Source organism: Thamnophis sirtalis, unplaced genomic scaffold (assembly GCF_051295495.1).
Source record: "Thamnophis sirtalis isolate CommonGarterSnake01/CBP01778 unplaced genomic scaffold, rThaSir2_p1.2 scaffold_1, whole genome shotgun sequence".
In the NCBI taxonomy this organism is placed as follows: domain Eukaryota; kingdom Metazoa; phylum Chordata; class Lepidosauria; order Squamata; family Natricidae; genus Thamnophis; species Thamnophis sirtalis.
This window is the reverse complement of record NW_028261381.1, coordinates 78804016-78823581: the sequence shown is the minus strand read 5'-3', so window position 1 is coordinate 78823581 and position 19566 is coordinate 78804016. Positions and strand designations below refer to the sequence as shown.

Sequence of the window (19566 nt, the reverse complement as noted above, 5' to 3'; positions counted from 1 at the left end):
CATATGCTATCTCCTTCCATTGAGCATCTCACCCAAATAATAGTAGTTCCCAAAATGATTCAGAACTCTCTCGCCTCTGATTACTGAAAGGTAATATTGTCATTTTAAAGCATGATAGGATTTAGGAAGTTTTGCCTGTATTAATCATGTGCATATTAGTAATGCTTCATACTAGTAATGCTACTAAATAGAAGTTCATACTAGTAATAGTAGTAAATCATGACTAATAAGATGAACAGAGACTTCTGCATTGCTCATCCTTCCTTTCTTTTGTCAAAGACAAAGTAGAGAGTGAAACCTTCTGCTTCAGTGTTACAGAACCAATACAGTTAATACCCAATAAACTGGGATTAGTTTTAAGCATTTGGGGCAAGGGAGTGGCATATTTTTTTCTTTTATTAATTGGGAAACAAAAGTCTGCAATAGGTAGGACCTCATGCATGTGGATAAGAAATGTCCAGGATTGGCTGGATAGCACCTTGATGGCAAAGGTGGCACACAGAACCCTCTCTGTGGGCACGCCAGCTGTCATCCCAACCCAGCTCCACCGCGCATGCATGTGTGCTTCCTGCTGGCCAGCTGGTCTTCAGGTATGCCACAAATGCAGGGGACGCACACGTGCTTGCAGAGGACGCACATGCGCATGCGGGGATACACGTGTATGTATCAGGGGTCACGTGCGCATTGCAATAAGGGTGTGGCTGTGCGTTATCACGTGCAGGTACACTTTTGGCATATAGCAACAACTCTTTACTTTTTCTTTGCTTTTCTATTTTGCATTCAGCTTTTAGGATGATATGTCACTATGGCAATTTTTATGATGCCAGCTTTAGGTGGGATGCTGGAAAATCATTGCTGATTCTTAACGTAGCGATCTAGAGATCTTATGCAGAGGTGTGAGTTTTCCACTTCTTGCTATAACTGCCATTTATTATTATTATATGGTGAGATTCACAGCCTTTGGAGCTGGTTGGAGCTCAACAGCTCGAGTCCTAACCAAGGGCATAGGAACTGTTAAGGTAACATTGGAGGATATAAGCTGTTCCAAGTAGGGTGGTTTTTTGTAGAATCAGAATGTTCAAGTCTGATAAATTTAAAATTTCCAAATAGCGAGGTAGCCCTTTAGGTATTGCTCCAAGAGCTCCAATTACAATCGGGACAACCCACCATTTCTTTTTCCACAGTCACTCAACTTCAATTTGCAAGTCCCGGTACTTTGTGATTTTTTTTTGCGGTTTATCTTCAATTCGTGCATCTCCAGGTATTGCAATGTCAATGAACCATACTTTTTTCTTTTCAACTATTGTTATGTCAGGTGTGTTGTGGACCAAGTGCCTGTCAGTCTGAATTCTGAAGTCCCACAAGATCTTGACTTTCTCATTCTCTAAAACCTTCTGAACCTGATGTTCCCAGTGGTTTTTGCTGTACTCAAATCCAAACTTTTGGCACAATTTCCAGTGAATGATCTTAGCAACGCGGTCATGGCGTTGTAGGTAGTCAGTTTGTGAAATTTTGCTGCACCCACTGATCAAGTGGTTGACTGTCTCGTCTTTCTCGTTACAGAGGTGACATTTGCTGTTGGTGGTAACATGTTGAATTTTTGCCTTCATGCAGTTTGTGGCTAAGGCTTGTTCTTGAGCTGCCAAAATAAAGCCTTCTGTTTCTTTTTTCAGTGCTCCTGATCTTAACCAGTTCCAAGTTAGCTTTTGGTCACCTTTGCCTTCAATACTTTTCAAGTATTGGCTATGCATAGCTTTGTTTTTCCAATTTTCAGCTTTTGACTTAGTTGTCTTTAAAAGGCCTCCTTTATTTACTTCCTTAATCATTGGTTCTTCACTTTTCTGGATGTTATCATTCAAGCTGTGTTTTTCTTCTTCCACAGTCTGTTTTACTTGTAGGAGTCCTCGACCACCTTCTGCTCTTGGTAGATATAATCAGTCAACATCACTTTTAGGGTGCAAAGCATGTTGTTGTTGTTGTTGTTGTTGTTATTATTTTGTGCACAGTTAGCCTGATGTTTAGTCAGGATTTGGAAATTTTAGCCATCTGTTGAGTCCTTTCCAAGGGCCTGGGTTAACAGATGTTGTTTGATAGTGTTAAAAATGTCACAGGATGTCAGCTGTTCCAAGTAAAGCTGCCCTTTGGAATTGACGGATCATGATTTTGTCAATTCCGATGGTGTTCAAGTGGTGCTTCGGTTATTTTGAGGTTGCACCCAAGGTGCCTAGTATTATTGGTACCATTTTTGCGTTCTTTTGCCACAGTGATTCTACTTATTTTTGCAGGTGTTTTGTTATCTTCTCCAATTTTTCCTCTACTTTTCTGCCGTCTCCAGGTACTTCCTTATCCAAACATTGTCTTGCTTATCAACAGTGGTCACGTCCAGAGTGTTATATGTCAGGTGCTTCTATGTTTGAATTCATAAGTTCTACAGCACTTTAGCTTCTTCGTTTTCTGTTACTTTGTCTGTTTTGCGAACCATCAATTCTTACTTGCAGGCATATGGTATTTCTTGCAGATATTCCAACGTAGCATTGCTGCTTATTATTATTTTTATTACACAACAATGAGATGTCACAGCTGCCAGTTTTGTATCTGGTGTTGGCCTCCATTTGCATCAAATTATCTCAAGAAAGAAGGAAGATGAGAGTTTTTTCATCATATCATTTTACTTTTGATATCACATACACTCCTGCTTCTTATTTTCACCTCAACAGCAACTCTGTGAAGTGAGTTGTGCTAAGAGAGAATAACTGGCCCAAAGTCACACAGACAGCTTTCAAGCCTAAGGGAGATCTTGAACTCACAGTATCCTAGCCTCTAGGCCTCTACCTTCACCACTACACCAGATTTGCTAAATAAATCTCTCCTGAGAAAAGATCAAGATCTCCTTGATAAATACTGGGTGTTACAACAGATGCAGACAACACATGAAACCAACAGTAGTCAGCAAATGCAACCAGCCTCATTCATGTTGCAAACAAGGTCAATATGTTTCCATCTGATATAGTTAGATTAGTAAAATCTAAAATGGAGAAGTGAATTTGTTTATGAAATCTTATCCATCCATTAACTTGCTTTTTGTATGCTCTGAAAGAGTAAAAGAATACAATTATCCCATTTATTTATTTTAACTAAATAGCTTTATCAGGAGTAGGGTGGAGAAAATATATCTCGTGAGTTTGCTAGACTAAAAGTACATTATGAATAACATTTTGTGGCTTAGTGTATTTAAACCATGTAAATGGGTTAAGTCAAGTAAACTATAATAAAAGCCACCCTATTATTCCTGCTGTTGATCTGAACGGAAGCCTGGGTGTTAATTTTAGTTTGAGATTGGCTTTCTATGACGGAACATTTATGAGAGAAGTTGAAGCTGAAATAGTAACTGCCTAGGTCCGTTTTTGCAGAATACTGTGGGGTCCTTGGTGATCTCTGAGCTTGCTTGTTTTCTTGCAGATGTTTCGCTACCTAAACTAGGTAACATAATCAGCACTGATGCTGTTACCTAGCTTGCATAATGAAACATCTGCCAAAAAAAAAACAACCCCAAAGCTCAGAGAGCACCAAGGACCCTTCATTTCAACCTGGGCTACAAATATTCTTTATTGGCAGAATAGTGTCTTTTTGTTAAGCTATTCCTGAGGACACTTGCAATAAGAGTTTGCAGCCCAGTCAGATTCAGCATTGAACTGTACAGTCACATGACATGTCAGTTTTGATAAATGTAGTGCTGTTTTTCTGATTCTACTGAAGATTTATTTGAAATTGCACCAAAACTGGAGTTTTCTTTTCAGGGATGCATTTGAAAGATTACCAGATTCGGGTTGCAGAAATCTAGGCAGCCACTAGGTGGCAGAAGGGCAGGAGATTTTTCTATTTTTCTCTGGAAATGGTTCCAAGTTTGAATGGTTTCGCCATTTTTAGGAACTCTTCCCTCATCCTGTCTCCCACATCTCAGGCTTCAGTTATCTGACCCATCATCTTCAAACTGCTTTTGGGAATTGGAAACCGTGGCAGTGTAAAAAGTCTGGCAAGTTGTATCAATTTTAAAGCAAGATCCAAAGCTGAAACCAAATGGCTCCATTTCTTTTTACCTCAAACTGCAGGAACAGAATTTCAATTACCTGTTCAAACATCTGAAACATGCAGCCAAATATCTGGGTGATGGAGGCATTTTCTGGGTCTAGAAATTGATTCTTAAGAATTATTTAGAAACACGTTATTTCGCAAGTAGACATTAATTCACCTCTGGTGATTCCTGCCAGTGAATTCAGTGTTGTCAGCCAGACTTAGAGTAGTGTGTATATTTTACCATCATATCATGTCCGGATAGCTTGAAACTGTAATCCTGTTATTAACTGTGCACTATAAAATGAAATAAATATTATTACTGCTTATTATAGAAGAAATGAAATATATTAATAATAATACAGAAAGCAGCCGTTACTTTGAAAAATGCTTGAAGTCTGCATGCAAACTATGTTATTAATCCTACTTGTATGAAATACTTAAATAGAGTACCCAGAAATGGTCTTATTGAATAAAACATATGCACATGTTTTATTAAATAAATTTTAAGATGTTAAAATGAAATATAACATTAGAGGTGTTGAAAGAAAGTGGTATGATTTTTTTTTAACATGGAAATCCTATTTGTGTTACAAAAGCAAGCCCCATTTAATTTTGGGAGTTGTATCTCCAAATAACTAGGAATGAAATTGAACTGTCGTAGCCTTGTTAACTCAGTAGGATTTCTTTCTTTATAGAATTAGTTTTTTTAACCTGGATATATTAGGGGGTATGTTATTCTACCATTTGCTTAACTATTGTTCATCAAGCTGCAATTGAATTGGTCCTTTCCACTCTCAGAAACATAAAACATAATTTTCAAACTACAGCAGTGAGTTCACACATTATACAAGTCAAAATCAAATGAAAGGCATTATATCAATGTAATTTGTGAAACTAGCCGTTAACTAATCAAGGGAAATATTATTTCTGAACCATAGTTGTGTTCAGCATTAAGCTATAATTAAATTAGCTTAGGTTTGATGTTATATGTCATTATGGTTGCTTGTTTCTTCTTAATCTCTTACTGAATATAGTTTTGAATATATTTTTGTATGCTTTACATTTTGTTCTTTTTCCTTTTCTATCTTGTTTGACTGTATCTAAACCAGTCAGGTTACAAATTGACATTGAATATTGTAATAATAACAAGAATAACCCTAAGACGTTTTTCCTAAACTTTAAATCTGGAACATGAGGAGGAGATTGAAGAGTGAGACTAATGTCTAAATCCTCTTTATTTTGCTAGTATGACATTTTGATTGCAAGACAAGCTGAGTTCTTTCCCCACTAGACAATCAGAGGCTGAACAATAAGCTCTTTCTTAATGAAGGGAGCTTTCATCTATGTAATTAATGGAATATATTGAATATATATTTCGTGAAATGAGCACTATGAAGAATGGGTGCTTTTAGATGCTAGCTTTTCCAGACTCCATAAAAAGGGCAGCAAAACGGGTTGCTGTTGTCTCCTGGAATCTGGACTTTGCATGTGAGGGAATTTTTGACTTGCTGAGAAGACTACTTAATCCTTAGATCTACACAGCAGTAATTTTCTGTAAAATTAAATGGTTTAAAGTTTTTTTTTCTTTTCTGGAGCCGTGTAATATGGTTGCACAAAAAAACCAGAGTCACCTGACTCTCTTCTGTGTTTCTAGAGCTTCCAGTCCTTGTGTGTCTAACTGCTGAATGCCAACCCACTAAATTACTAGGGACAATTGTGATGGCTGGAAAGGTCTGTAGGGCCATGTGAGTGCAGAGATTAGGAACCCACACTTTGCAGTTTACAGAACACTTGGTTCCAGAATTGGCCATACAAAAGGAGTTTTCTGTAGAATGGGTTTCACCCATAAAACACTGATCCTTATGAATTTACTATTCATAATGGCATAGCACTGTGATATTTGTGGGACCTCCTTTCCCAGGTTGAATCTACTGAAAATTCTTAGTGGCTTCTACCATTCTGGCCTTTAAGGAGCGTCTGTGGCACCATGCTTGGGAGTTGGTAGATGAGCCTTTTCAGTGGTTATAATGAATGGGATGTTTGACTTGCATTCATCTGCTGTGTTTATGTTTTGTGTTTGAGTGTTAATAGTATATACAATTCTATGTTTTGCTATATTTAGTCTTCTTGTTGTTTTTACTAGTTGTGAGCTGCTCAGTGACAGGTGTGAGATTCTATATAAAATAGAATACCGTAAATTAAATAATAGTAAACAAACCACATGAAGGCTCTGTGCGGGACTGTAACCCAATTATGTTTTCTTTCAGTCTCTGGAGATTTTAAAAAAAGTTTCCCACCATCATACACAGCAGTTCACAGTTTTTGGTATCTTTAAGATCCTTTCATTGGGAATTCTGAATTACTATAGAACATTATTATATTTCAGAGAAGAAATTAATGCTAATTGTAACTTCTCTTCTTGCCAGCCATGGTGAATTATAGTATAATCTTGTTGTGCCCCTTCAGATTAACCTCTCCCATTTACCTTTTAAGAGCCACTAAAAAGACATATGAAAGGTCTGTTAATTTAAAATTTACAAAATTTATTAAAATGATTGAATGAGAGAGCAGTAGTTTAATGCAGGAAGTTTGAGGTTGTTTTAGCCCATCTCACATTCTAGAACCTAAGAGAAACTGGGAGTATCAAGGAAGAGAAGAAAATTATTATTCCATTGACATTACCACCCAGTCAATATTTCAGTAATTGATCCTACACGATCCTATCTTTTCTGTATGATTTCTGCATTTTATCACATGAGAGCAACGTGGTTGATACACATGGGAAACAGCAAAAAGCTATGATAAAAAAGGAGCATATGGAAGGATAATCTGTTACGTCTAAAACGGAAAGTTGGCTTAGCTCAGCAATGTCATTTTTATAAATCCCATGATAAAAAAATAATATCTGAAATGTCTGGAACACATTAGGTTTATTGTCAGTTTTTTGGAACAGCTTAGCAAAAGGCGGTTTGAATTATCTTCTGTTTCCTGCCTTGCACTTTTAAGAGTCTCTCTGTTGTGTACACAATAATAAAAGACTGTGAAACGTTTGGTTGCTCTTTTTTTTATTTCTGTTGGTAAAATTATGAGTACTGATAGTGTTAGATCTCCACCTTTAAAAATTAATTAATTTTATGAAACTTTTTTTAGTGTTTTCTTGAAAGCACCTTAATTCTTCTGATTTGTATTTTGAATATAAGCCTATATTTTTTAAGAAATTCATTTTTATCTCTAATGTAATTTAGCAATATATGTAAAAGAATTGCACCTGTAAGAAGAGTATTATTTTATAGATCATGATTTCTAACCATTCCCAACATCCCATACATGTTAATGGTAAATATACTGCAGCAAAAATTGTGCGAAGGAAAATATATTTCCCAGATTTTCTTGTTTTGTTTCTTTGTATTAAGACAGGAAAACTAGCATAAATAATCCTTAATTTATAGTCTTGTAAATTAGATATTAACCAATAACTATTTGGTTAATTGCTACTGATTAAATTTAGCTGGACTGGCCTTCCAGGATCTCTAACATGGTTTTACTCAGTTCTCCCTCAATAGCAGTAATAGAAACACCCGCACCCATACACAGAGAAAAAATAAAATATTAGAAAGAAAAAAAGTAAATACTATATAATTATGACATTATACCATCTCCTTCAATTTAGAGGTCATCCCATGGGGGGCGGTGTACAATGCGCAGTCAGTGCCTAGGAATTTTGGAATCATAGGTTAAAAAGCCAACATTGAAACAGTTGCACGTTCTGACCTAGGCTTCCTGATACAGTAAAAAGCAGACGCTATAGTCTTTTTATTTCAAAACCTGTGAATTATGTTCGTTCACAGCCCGTAATGAGTCCCAAATAGTTTGTAAAGAGTCCGACAGTGGGCTGCCAAAGTCTTTTGGGATAAGGCTGATAAGCACCCACCTTTACCTTCCTTGAAACGGTGCCAAATACTTAATTGGCAATTAGCTTGGCAAGACCACATGGAGCAAAGAGTCAAAATGGAGCTTCAGAATGTAAACCAACCAGTACAACAAAATTGCTTCCTGCAAAGGCTCACTTGTCTTTGCTCCTCCTTTATGTCCAATGGGAGGGGTCAATCTCCTCCAAGCCTTACTCCTGAGTCGTCCCTTCTGTCTTAACTGTTCTTGCCTTCTGGCAGCTCTGAGTATACATGCACTGGGAATAGGTTCCCGCTATTCCTCTGCCTCGGTGATGTCCGACTCTGGAGGTTCCGGAGGCAGCACATAACTCCCAGATGGCCCTGGCACCATCTCTGCCTCCAATGCAGAGCCCTCGTCTGAGCCTTCCCCAGACTCCAGGACTAGCCCATGCTCCTCCTCAACCTCCTCACTGTCCAACTTTGCTGCCAGCTCCGCAGGCTGCCAGTGGACCACAACACTGCATGACATTTTTACACAATATGGACATCCAGACATTAGGCTTTATGTGATAAACAAAGCAATACATTGTAGTTGTTTTTAAATAAATGTTAATCAGATTTTATTGTTGAAATATATTGTTCTTGTTTTTGTCATTCAGACTCTTAAGTTGCGTCTAACTTTACGTGACCCCATGGACCACAATATATCAGCTCCCCTGTCCTACCTGTCTCCGGGAATCTGCCCAAATCCATGTTCATTGTGTCGATGACTGTATTTAACCATCTTATTCTCTCCTTTCCCCTTCTCCTTTTGCCTTCTGTCTTTCTCTCAACATGAGGGTCTTTTACTCTCTTCTTGTTTGGTGGCCAAAATATTTGAACTTGATGTATTTAGTGGGCACCAAATAATCAATACCTGATTATTTCAGAAAAGAATAACTTAACCAGGCCAGTCTTTTCTTCCTGATGGGTTGATAAAAAATTTCTGAGCTGAAATATTTAGGAAAAATCTGTGTGATTTAAAGCTCAAAGAACCATTCTCTGTGGTTTATGAAAAGTAGGGATTTACTTCTAGTTTGGACTGTACAGTCAAGAACTTATATAAGAAGCAGAAATGGAAGATAGGAAAAGCATCTTGATTGCTCCTGATGTGGGTAGCAGGCATGGACCAAATAGTGTACTTTAAATTAAACCTGCTGACCAAAATTAATTTTAGGCTGCATTTTGTTGAATGGTTGATATGTATGTTTTTTAAGACAATTGGACTTTTTTGTTTTTTCTTTGAAGACTTTTTGCTTCTTATCCAAGAAGCTTCTTCAGCTCTGACTGAATGTCTCCACCATCCAGTCAGAGCTAAATAAAACTTCTTGGATGAGAAGTATCTTCAAAGAAAAAACAAGAAAGTCCCGTTGCCTCCTGAAAAAGCATCTTTGGGACAACCATGACCTGAATGACTGAGAATCTCCATAGACACTATATAGACTTTTAGTTGAGATGTAATACTGACTTATTAAAATAAATAAAAATATTAAACTCCATCATTGGCATATTTGTCATACTTATTTGTTCATTTCTGTATTTAAAAATGCAGTGTTTTAATTTAAAAATAGATTGATTTAAGCAAGAAAAAATAAATAAACAGCAAAATCCCAACTAGGCTATTGAAGCTACATGTGATTGTTTTTGTCTCTTAATTTCAGAAAACCCCTACAGCACATGCCATGAAGGAAGAAAACTTTTTTCGGCGAAGGTTCTCACTCTGTCCTGCTGCATCTACGCCTCAGAAAATTGATCCTCGCAAGCTGACCCGGAACTTGTTTTTTGCGGCTGATAATGAGATCTATCCCATTAGCCCAGGTGAGTGTGTTCCAGTGGATTTTAAAATGGGCTATACAGTGGAGATGGGGAAATGAGAAATCAAGACCTTTGAGCAGTTATTGTACTTTGCAATAGTAGATCTGGAAGAATTTCCAACTCCTGCTGATTTGATGGCACCAATAAAACACATTTTCTTTCCTAACTTGCTCAAAGAATATTGGCGAGAAATAAGACTGGTTTTGTATTTGAAAGGATTTGTCCATAAGCTCCAGCTTCTGACATGGCCAAGATAGTCCTGATCATGTTTTCAGGAACTTAGTACTTAGTGTTTTTTGATCTATCATCTTGAGCCACCCTTTTTATACATACTTCTGTTTGGTAAATACAAGCGGGAAACTCAGTAGATCTGAGAAGCCTACCTTTTGCCTATTCATCCTGTTGATTATTTTTAAGAATTATGTCAGCTACACTCTTGCAAATCTTCTAGGAACTTAATTCAGTCTTGGACATCCTATGCCCATCCAGATATGTGTAGTTTGGGCTCCTGTCATCCTTGATCCATTAATTATACTCGCCAGGTTTATAGGAACAAAAATAAACTTGTGTATCTATTTAGAACATTTATATATCTACCAAACTCAAACTATTAGATTTTGGGTATAGAAGAAATGGTATGGCAAAAATATAGGGAAATCAACATACCATTAAAACCACCTAAAAGAGTAAAACAGTAGCCAGAACTATACTATAAAATAGCTGGGGTCTCTGCTCATCCTGACCCAAAGCAACTGGGGAAATTAATGTGTGCTCTTTAAAAATAATGGTTAAATTTGAGTCCTTATTAAAAGAAAGGGAGGACTTGGAAGAAAGAATTGGAAGAGGTATGGAAGAAGAAGCAGAGTGTTAGACCTAGGAAAAGGGGGACACCTAATGTTCTTCTTCTGAGCTATTGTTAAAAATTGGAATCTACCAGAAGCTGGATAAACCAAGGAAAAAGATTATTTTTGCTTTAGGAATTAATTTATCTGTTAAAAATCAATCACATGTATAGCCAGAAAAATATATTAGAATTCTGATTTGTATTTATTTGTGTAATGTTAGTTAAGCCTTATTGTGTCCTGATTTTTATTTCTCTGTATAAAGATAGGAACTACACATACATGAAGTCATAATTGTTCTGTAGAATCTTGTAATCTGATATAACTGATTGGATTGTACTCAAATCTCTTTAAAGAGTCATTTTTCATTTGTTGCACACCCTTACCATGTGGTGGTCTTCTTGTAGTATTCATTTTGCATTGTCTTGTGGATTTTGTGTTTAGTTGTTGTCTTTGGTCAAGACAACTCAATATCTATATACTTCAATAGTAAAACTTTATATTTTAATAACTAAACGTAATATTTATTACAGTTTACCTTTTATTTCTCTTTTTAAGTTAAAGTTGGATTTTGTTTATCTCTTATGAAGTTGCTTTCCCAAGAGGATAAATAGAGCTGAAGTCTCTTGACAGATGTCACCCAGAAACATGGCCAAGAGACTGCATTGTAAAGATTATTTTGTTTTTCTGCTTTTAGCTTTTACTGGCTAGAGAAACAATATGCATTGTGAGACCATTATCTCTCTGAAACATTGGGTTTAACAGAAAAATGTTAAGCAGTACTTCTCCGGAAGATAAATAATGACAGTAAGAACTACCAAGTTGCTAATCTAAAGCAGAAGGGAAGGCAGGGTGAAAAGATAAAGAGGATAGCTGGGAATGGAGCTTTGAGATTTCTAGGCTCAGTCCTTCTAAGAAATTAAATTTATATGCCACCAGACTCCAAGCTACTATGAGCAGTTACCTAAAACATTTAAAAACACACAATAATACAAAGGTAGCATTCTATAGAAATCTGCTTTTGATTTCTTCAGAAACAAAGCTTTTATGAATGTTGTGTTTCAGGAAAAGACATGGAAGGAAATAGTTTGCCCATGCTGAAGGATGAGATTCCTCAGACACCAAACTCTGCTAATAAGGTAATGATGATTACAGAGAATTCTTGCTTTTTAAACTTGGATTAAGATGACCTGTGAATGGATAAAATGTCTGACATTATACAGAGAATTTCCTGTGTTTATAACTAAATTCTTGTTGCATTATACTACAGACAAGGAATTTGTGTCATTCTTGGGTGTGATTATTATCTACTCTGACATTCAAGGGTATCTGATCATCAATTCAAAGCACAGTACAGGTAGTCAGGCCTTGGCTTAGAACTGGCCACTTAGTGGCTGTTTGAAGTTACAAGGGACATCCCCAGTGCTCTACTTATGACCCAGATTCAAAGTTCTGACACCCACAGACATCCCATGTGGTAACCTGATTGCATTATGGGCAGTTGGCAACCATAGGAAAGCGATTGCTCCACTTGAGGGGTCAAGTGGGGGATTAGTCTTAAATCTGAATGCCACTGAATTTTATCTAGTCTTTCCCAGGAGCAAACTGCCACTCTGGACAATGCCTTGAACTAGGCAATAGAATAATAAAGTAGCTAGTTTAAATTCTTCATGACTGGGTCTGGTTGTTCCTGCCTAACATGGCCCATATTTACAGCTGTTTGCAGTGTCCCATGTTCAATGATCACAATTTGTAATTGATTTTTCTTTCTAGAAATCAACATTTGCTTCCAGTTTGGGGCAAAAATTGTGCATTGTATCCAATGGATTCACTTAATAATTGCTTAACAACTGCTGGAAAAAAATGTCATAAATCAGAAGTGGTTATATGGTGACCCATTTAATGACCAGCAAGGCTTATGACTGTAATTCCAGATTCAGTTATAGTAATAAGTCAAGGACTACCTGTACAAATGTGAATGCATCCCCTTTCCTAGCTCTAAAGGTTTGTTATGTTCTCCAGAGCAGGGGAAAATGTTTGTAATGGTGAGCAAATCTAAACATTTCTGCATGGGGATCATTTTAATTTGAAATATTTGATTTAGTTTGACCCTGGTTGTTAGAATTTCCCAGACATTTGTTTGAGAAGTACTAAGGCTATGCAGGTATTCATTGTGGTGAACCAGTTTGGATGAGATTCATACATCAAATCAAACACACAGAGGATTGAAACAGGACAAATCTTACACATTCTGCATTTGCAGTTTAATGGCCCAAAACAATCCAACTTAAATTAAGTCATGGTCAGAGAGTCATTCTGAATTAAATTTCACTTGAACACCCGACGCAGCTAGAGAGAACATCCCTGTCCATATTCATATACCAGCTTGACTTCAAATCATTATTTCATGTTTGATTTGGAGGTTTCTGTAACCATAGTATAAATGTTTGTGTGTTCAAATGCTACACTATAAATGGCTTTGTTGCTCGTTAAAATTCAGTGTTGGGTCCTCAGCACCAATTTCCTGACTGTTGCTATGAGGGGACAATCTTACAACCACTTACCACCCCACCACCCCCACCCTGTCTAGCTGCAGTGTTTTGTCACTATTTCCTGGAGCTTTGTTTAAAGGGCAAATTGATTGTGGCTATTCTTGATGTATAATAGAAACCAACCTGCCCTGGTAATGGTTGGGTTTGCACTAGTTTCACACACACAAACAAGACAGACAAATGTGTTGTTTATATGTGTAATATTTCCACTAAATCATGCTCTGATCTTTGAGGAAGTTGCTGTGCTTTTTAAAATACCACAAGAAAATTTCTCCTACGTATATAAAGAAGCTTAAACAAACTTTAATTTTGCATAATGGAAATTATCTGCGTGAGGGGCACATAGTCTCCATTCCCCAAAAGCTTTGAATTAAGCTCCATCTTTGAACCTCTACAAGTTGAAACGAAAGTGTAATTTTCAGGTACAAGAAGAGGAAATAAGTTTAGGGAGAAAAGAGAAAGTAATAAAGTGGAGAATATAAGAGATTTGATTTATGTTAAATTAAATGTAAACGAAATTTAATCAAATACATGTGATGGTCCCATTAAACAATAGCAATAGCACTTAGACTTATATAGTGCTTTACAGGACTCTCTAAGCGATTTACAGAGTGGGTCCTCATTTTACCCACCTTGGAAGGATGGAAGGCTGAGGCAACCTTGAGTCGGTGAAGAACTCCTGGCAGTGAGCAGAGTTAGCCTGCAATACTGCATTCTAACCACTACGCTGCCAAGGGGGGAAGGCAATCCCACGATATTATTCAAAGGCCAATTTTAGTGGTGCCCTCAGCCTGAGAATGTTTTTTGCCTCTTATCCACTTTTCTAATAGACACAAGGGCGCATGGAGGCTGAAAATGGGATGCACGGAGGCAGCAATGGCAATCCCTGAAACAGCCAGAAACAGCTGATGGTCGGGAGGCCGATCCAACTGACAATCAGCTGCTTGTGCTAATCAGGCTGTACTGAAACTGAAACAGGCTGTTTGCTGCAAGTAGGCAAATTTCTGGGAGGCAGAGGCCAACGGGTGGGGGCTGGTGGGTAGGGTGGGACTACATTCGGTGTATAAGACACACCCAAATTCTCACCCACTTTTAAGGGGAGGGGGGGGGAGTGTGTCTTATACTCCGAAAAATATGGTATATTGATTACTGTAGTTGTTCATCTTCTTTACCAGCATTGTTGGAGAGGAGAGCAAAGCTAGACAATCTGGAACAAAATGACCTTGCAGTTGTGCCTCTTTCCTCAGTGAATTGTGGGAACAGAATGCAAATAACAACAACTGCAGCTCAGCATGAATATTGATATTTGTTTATATTTATGAGTTAACGTCTGTCTGTGCACTGCATTGGCCCTAATATCTGCTATCAAGCCAAGTCAGATGTTGTTGGCAATTTATTCTGTTAATAGAGAATCTAGGCAAGTATGATTTTAAGAACAAAATGTTTATCATCTCTTCCCTGAGTCCTGGTTTTTAGAGTCCAAACATTATAGGAACATTTGTGGTTATCAAAGCATGGTTATCTTTGTTATGTGTATGTTGTGTGTGTAAATCTTTGGCCTGGATTTTCTTTCCATAAAACTACTTCTATCTAAAAGTAAATGTTTTTATTGCCTTTGTTTTTATCTCCATTCATTTCTAAAGATGACTTTCAAATGTAATGTCAATCCATAATAGCTTTAAACAGGCCAGTTTCCAGCAGGTCACTTGCAGATTTCAGAGGCATGATTAGAAAATAAAAAATAGTAGATGGCTATAGTCCAATGTTTTGTTTGGAAATCTTGTTTCCTTCTCCCCCTATGTCAAAGATAAAAATGAGATACTATTGAGAAGGGATGTTAAATAGAATTATTATAACCTTAAGATGAGGTTATTCATCAAAATATAGGTAGTCCTTGACTTACAACAGTGCTCTTAATGAACATTCAAAGTTGCAGCAGCACTGAAAAAAAGGAACTTGGAAAATTTTTCACAATTATGACCTATGTACCAGCCCCATGATCATGTGATCAAAATTTAGATACCTGGCAATTGGTTCATACTTACGACCACTGCTGCGTTCCAATGTCATGTGATGATCTTTTGACAAGCAAAATCAATGGGGGAGATTCACTTAACCATGTTAACTGCAGTGATTCACTTAACAACTATCATAAGAAAGGTCATAAAATGGAGCAAATCTCAGTTAACAAATGTCTCACTTAACAATATTAATTTTAGGTTCAATTGTAATTTTATAAGGACTACCTGTGATATTTTGGATATTTAACTTGAGGGCAATTGTCCCCCCAAAAATTAGATGTCTGCCCTATTATATTGGAGATATGTACTATTATGGCATGCTAACACACATATTTTGGTTATATTTGTGGTGTTTCTGTATTGGTTGGTTGAATATTCTTCATACTTTGAATCAGTTTTTAGTAATAAGACCTAAAAATATTAATGTGTTGTTAACAAATTGGAATCTATTTATAAAAAGTGTGACTACGTCACTCCTTGAGCATTGCAAAAGAGATTCTTATGTGCCTTTGGAAAAAACTTGTGTTCCTGATACCAAAGATAGACTTGATGAAAATATATACAGTCTCGTTCAGTGCAATAGAAAGAGTGGACAATATAATCTCATGTGGTTACAATTTGTTCCTTAAAAACTGTATTGTAATAATTTGTCTATACATACATATAATATGCAAATTATGTTTTGAATATTTTTTCCTGACATTTCTAAAAATCTGGGTTTTATTGTTGTAGTGCTCATTCCTCTCCCCGTGGTGGAAAGATGAGTTGAGTTACAACTGTAATTGAGCTGGCAATTATAGTCATAAATCATAACAGTGGTAAACATGGTCACATGATTTTGAGGGTGGCGTTGTAACTTCAGAACTGGGTCATAAGTAGCTTTTGAGGGCTCCGTTTTGACCGGTCACAAGTGACTGGTTATAAGTTAATGTATTAAATCATCAGTAATCAGCAGCAGCAGCATGCATTGAGGGACAGGATGACAGTTGTGGAAGGGAATAAATTTACCCATTTAACATCTGGTAAATGAGGTTTTTGTGACATCCACATCCATCTATAGTTAATGTTTTCTAAATCGGAAGCTCTTTCCCATGGTAGCCATTTCAGAGTGCCCATATTCTCTCTGTGTTTCAGTAACAAATGTTCCTACCATCATAAAAAAGCTCTTTTCTAAAACGATTTCATATTTATCTAATTCCTGTCTTTTCTTTTTCCTTCTTTTGATAGACTGAGCACAAACTTTGCAACGGGTCTGATAAGGAGTGTGTATCTCCTACTGGAATAAACAACAAAAAGGAAACATTAAAGGTAGATGGAAGAAGATTAAGCTGCATCCTTTGTTCCACATTGATTGACAGATGATAGATGGATAGATAGACAGGCAGGATTGCTCAAAACAGTATGCAAAATAGCCTTGTCAGCGAATGTCCACTAATATCTAAAATAGCCTTGCATTTATTCTCAAATTTTCATAATTGTGATTTTTTTTATTTATTTGATTCCAGTTTGGATTCTGCATGTTTTAGACTTTGCTATATATCCCCAAAATGAGTTAAAATAGATTGCCTTGTTCACTAGATTAATTAATCCAGTTTTTTCCAGTCTTTAAAGGATTTTAAGAAAGTGCTTTTTCTATCCGTATTATCTGAGTGTGAAATTTCAGGAATTGAACTCAAAATCTCTTGTAAATGTTAAAGCTATAACTTCTAGCATCCCTAATCTTTGGCCCCACTGCTAGGTTACTGGGATTTGTAGTTTCACTATATCTGAACGTTCTTGCCACCACCAAGCCACAGTTATAGTCATGTGACCACTATGCTGTTTTTGCTAAATTTCAGCAAAATAAAAGAAGTCCATTTGGGAGAACGGATTTGCTACCAATATTACTTCTTCATTGATACTCCATTTGTACCCTGTTTCCCTGAAAATAAGACCTCCCAATAAGTTGCCCTTGGTTGGAGTAGCTATAAAACTGTAATGAATCGAATACGAAAATAAAAACATTTTACAGACAAAGAGAAGGGGGGGTATGATGGAACCCAGTTGCTGTTGTATTTAACGCTGCAAAAAATTTTCAGCAAGTTGCTTCTGGAGGCAGAGGAATGCCATTTAAATGGGGGACATAGCCTATCTTCTTTGCTTTTTCTCCCTTTTTGCCAGTAGTAGAAAGAGAGAAAAAATATGTTCCTGACTGATATTTTATCTCTATGATATAATAGGTCCAGAAAAAAAACTACAGGCAGGAGAAGAAAAAAGCCACTAAGCAGCTCTTTAGTGCTTTGAAAGATCCCCGAGTGGTCATTATGGCAGATTGGTTGAAGGTAATTTGATGCAAAATGTCATTTTAAAAATATGTAACTGAGGAGTTTTTAGAATTGTACATTATAGTTCACCCACCGCTTTCTACCCAGAATTTATTTACTGTTTTAAAACCAGCCCTCTTGGGAAACAAGCTTTTTTTTTTTGAAGTCACAGTCAAGATAGAGGTCATATCCAAGGTTTCTTTGTGGCAAAACAGGAGATGAAGCACAGTTTAAAAGAAGGAAAAATATTATCAGTGGGACTGGTAGCATACTTGAATTGTTTAACAAAGATTGTCTTTCCTTTTGTATAGCTTATTCCCATCTTTTCCTTTAAAAAAACACAATTTGTTTGGTTGTGCCTATATGCCATTCCAATCATTAGTCAACTTTGAGCAGTTTACAGTTCTACCGTACACACACACCATAAATAACAAAAATAGCCAACAGTAATATCTACCTGACCGCCAGTTTGGTATAGTGTTAAGGCACCAAGTTAGAAACTTGGAGACTGAATTCTAATCCCATCCTAGGCACAAACCCAGCTGGGTGACCTTGAGCCAGTCACTATCTCTCAGCCCTAGCAAGCAAGCAGTGTCAAATCACTTCTGAATAAACTTTCAAGAAAATTGCATGGATTTGGCCAGGCAATCCCCAGGAGCCAAGAATAACTCAAAAGCACAGATACACACATTCATTTAGGCCAGTGGTGAGAGACTGTAGGAATTCAAGGGAGCACTTCTTGTTTAAATGTGACTGATTTGGGGTTGAGGGTAAACACTTGAATCTAAGAGCAAAGGGAAAATTTCTTTATTAGCTTTTTAAGAGATAATAGGTCCAATTTCTTCTTAGAAAGTTTAACTGAAAGTTTGATTTAAATCACAAAAATATTTAAGGTTGTTGAACCTTGGAAGTTATTCACTTGGAATAACTGAATTTAGAATGAAGGTCTTGTTCTGCACCATTAAAAACCTGTTTTATTGGTTTAGATTACTGTATTTCTTCTTGTTCTCTAGATACGTGGCACTCTGAAGAGCTGGACTAAATTGTGGTGTGTACTGAAACCTGGAGTACTCCTAATCTATAAAACTCCAAAGACTGGACAGTGGGTGGGCACCATTTTGCTTCATTCCTGTGAGCTCATCGAGAGACCGTCAAAAAAAGATGGCTTCTGTTTCAAACTTTTCCATCCTTTGGACCAGTCCATTTGGGCTGTGAAGGTAAGAAGAATGCTCATCTGAACAGATTATATCAGGCTTCCTTGCAGGAAACCAGAAGGGCTCCACCAACACGCACAAAAATTACTGAGGGTTATTGAGGTTTCAATCATCTTTGGGTGTAGCAACCAGCTTGTTTAATGAGCCAATCCTGCAAAGTGTAGTATATGTGTGCCCCACTAATAATAATGTAAGATAAGCTTTATTGTCATTTTTTTTCTGTGAACACACTAGCAAAAAATGAAATTCTGATTTCCAGCTCTCAAAAGAAAATAAGCTGAAATGTTGAAAGTCCTCCCAAGCTAAAATTGCCTCTCTAAATATATTTCTTGCCATACCTTATTTAGTTTAGTCAAAGACTATTTTCCTTCGATTTTTTTCAAAGGTGAGACTTTCAGTGACATTTACTAGGTAGAATATTATGTTCTTACACTTATTTTGCTGTGACATGGCCAACAGGCATGCAAATGTCCTTCATTGCATGATTCTCCTTTCAGCAGTTTGCAACCTCCCAGATTTGACTTAAATCCAAGGAAATAAATCGTGTGGTAACTTCTCACATTAGGTGTTTACAATTGTAAAAGTGTAAACATTCAGCTCCAGGGTGATAGAACAATGTGTACCAGAAAACAGTAATGCCAGCAGTAGTTTTGTCCAATAACAAAGACAAAAAATATAAGTGGAATATCGTAGAATTACTCAGAAGAACACAGAAAAACTAAAAGCTCTTTCACGGTGGAAAACTTTGGGAATCTTCCAAAGCAGTTTTCAGCTCAGCATTACTTCTTTTAGAGGATTTCCACACAAGAATTCTAA

The 19566-nt window shown here is 36.9% G+C and overlaps 1 protein-coding gene across 6 annotated transcripts in view; it reads left to right on the top strand.

Annotated features, from left to right (window-relative positions):
- Positions 1-19566, top strand: part of OSBPL5 (oxysterol binding protein like 5) — a 125748-nt gene that overhangs the window by 65395 nt on the left and 40787 nt on the right. For all 6 annotated transcript variants that reach the window (XM_087716976.1, XM_087716993.1, XM_087717006.1 and 3 more), the window contains 5 exons: positions 9665-9821; positions 11726-11799; positions 16461-16541; positions 17453-17554; positions 18550-18753. In XM_087716976.1, coding sequence (XP_087573102.1) covers positions 9686-9821; positions 11726-11799; positions 16461-16541; positions 17453-17554; positions 18550-18753 — 597 coding nt within the window. In that variant the 5' untranslated portion in view covers positions 9665-9685. The remainder of the gene's footprint in view (positions 1-9664; positions 9822-11725; positions 11800-16460; positions 16542-17452; positions 17555-18549; positions 18754-19566) is intronic.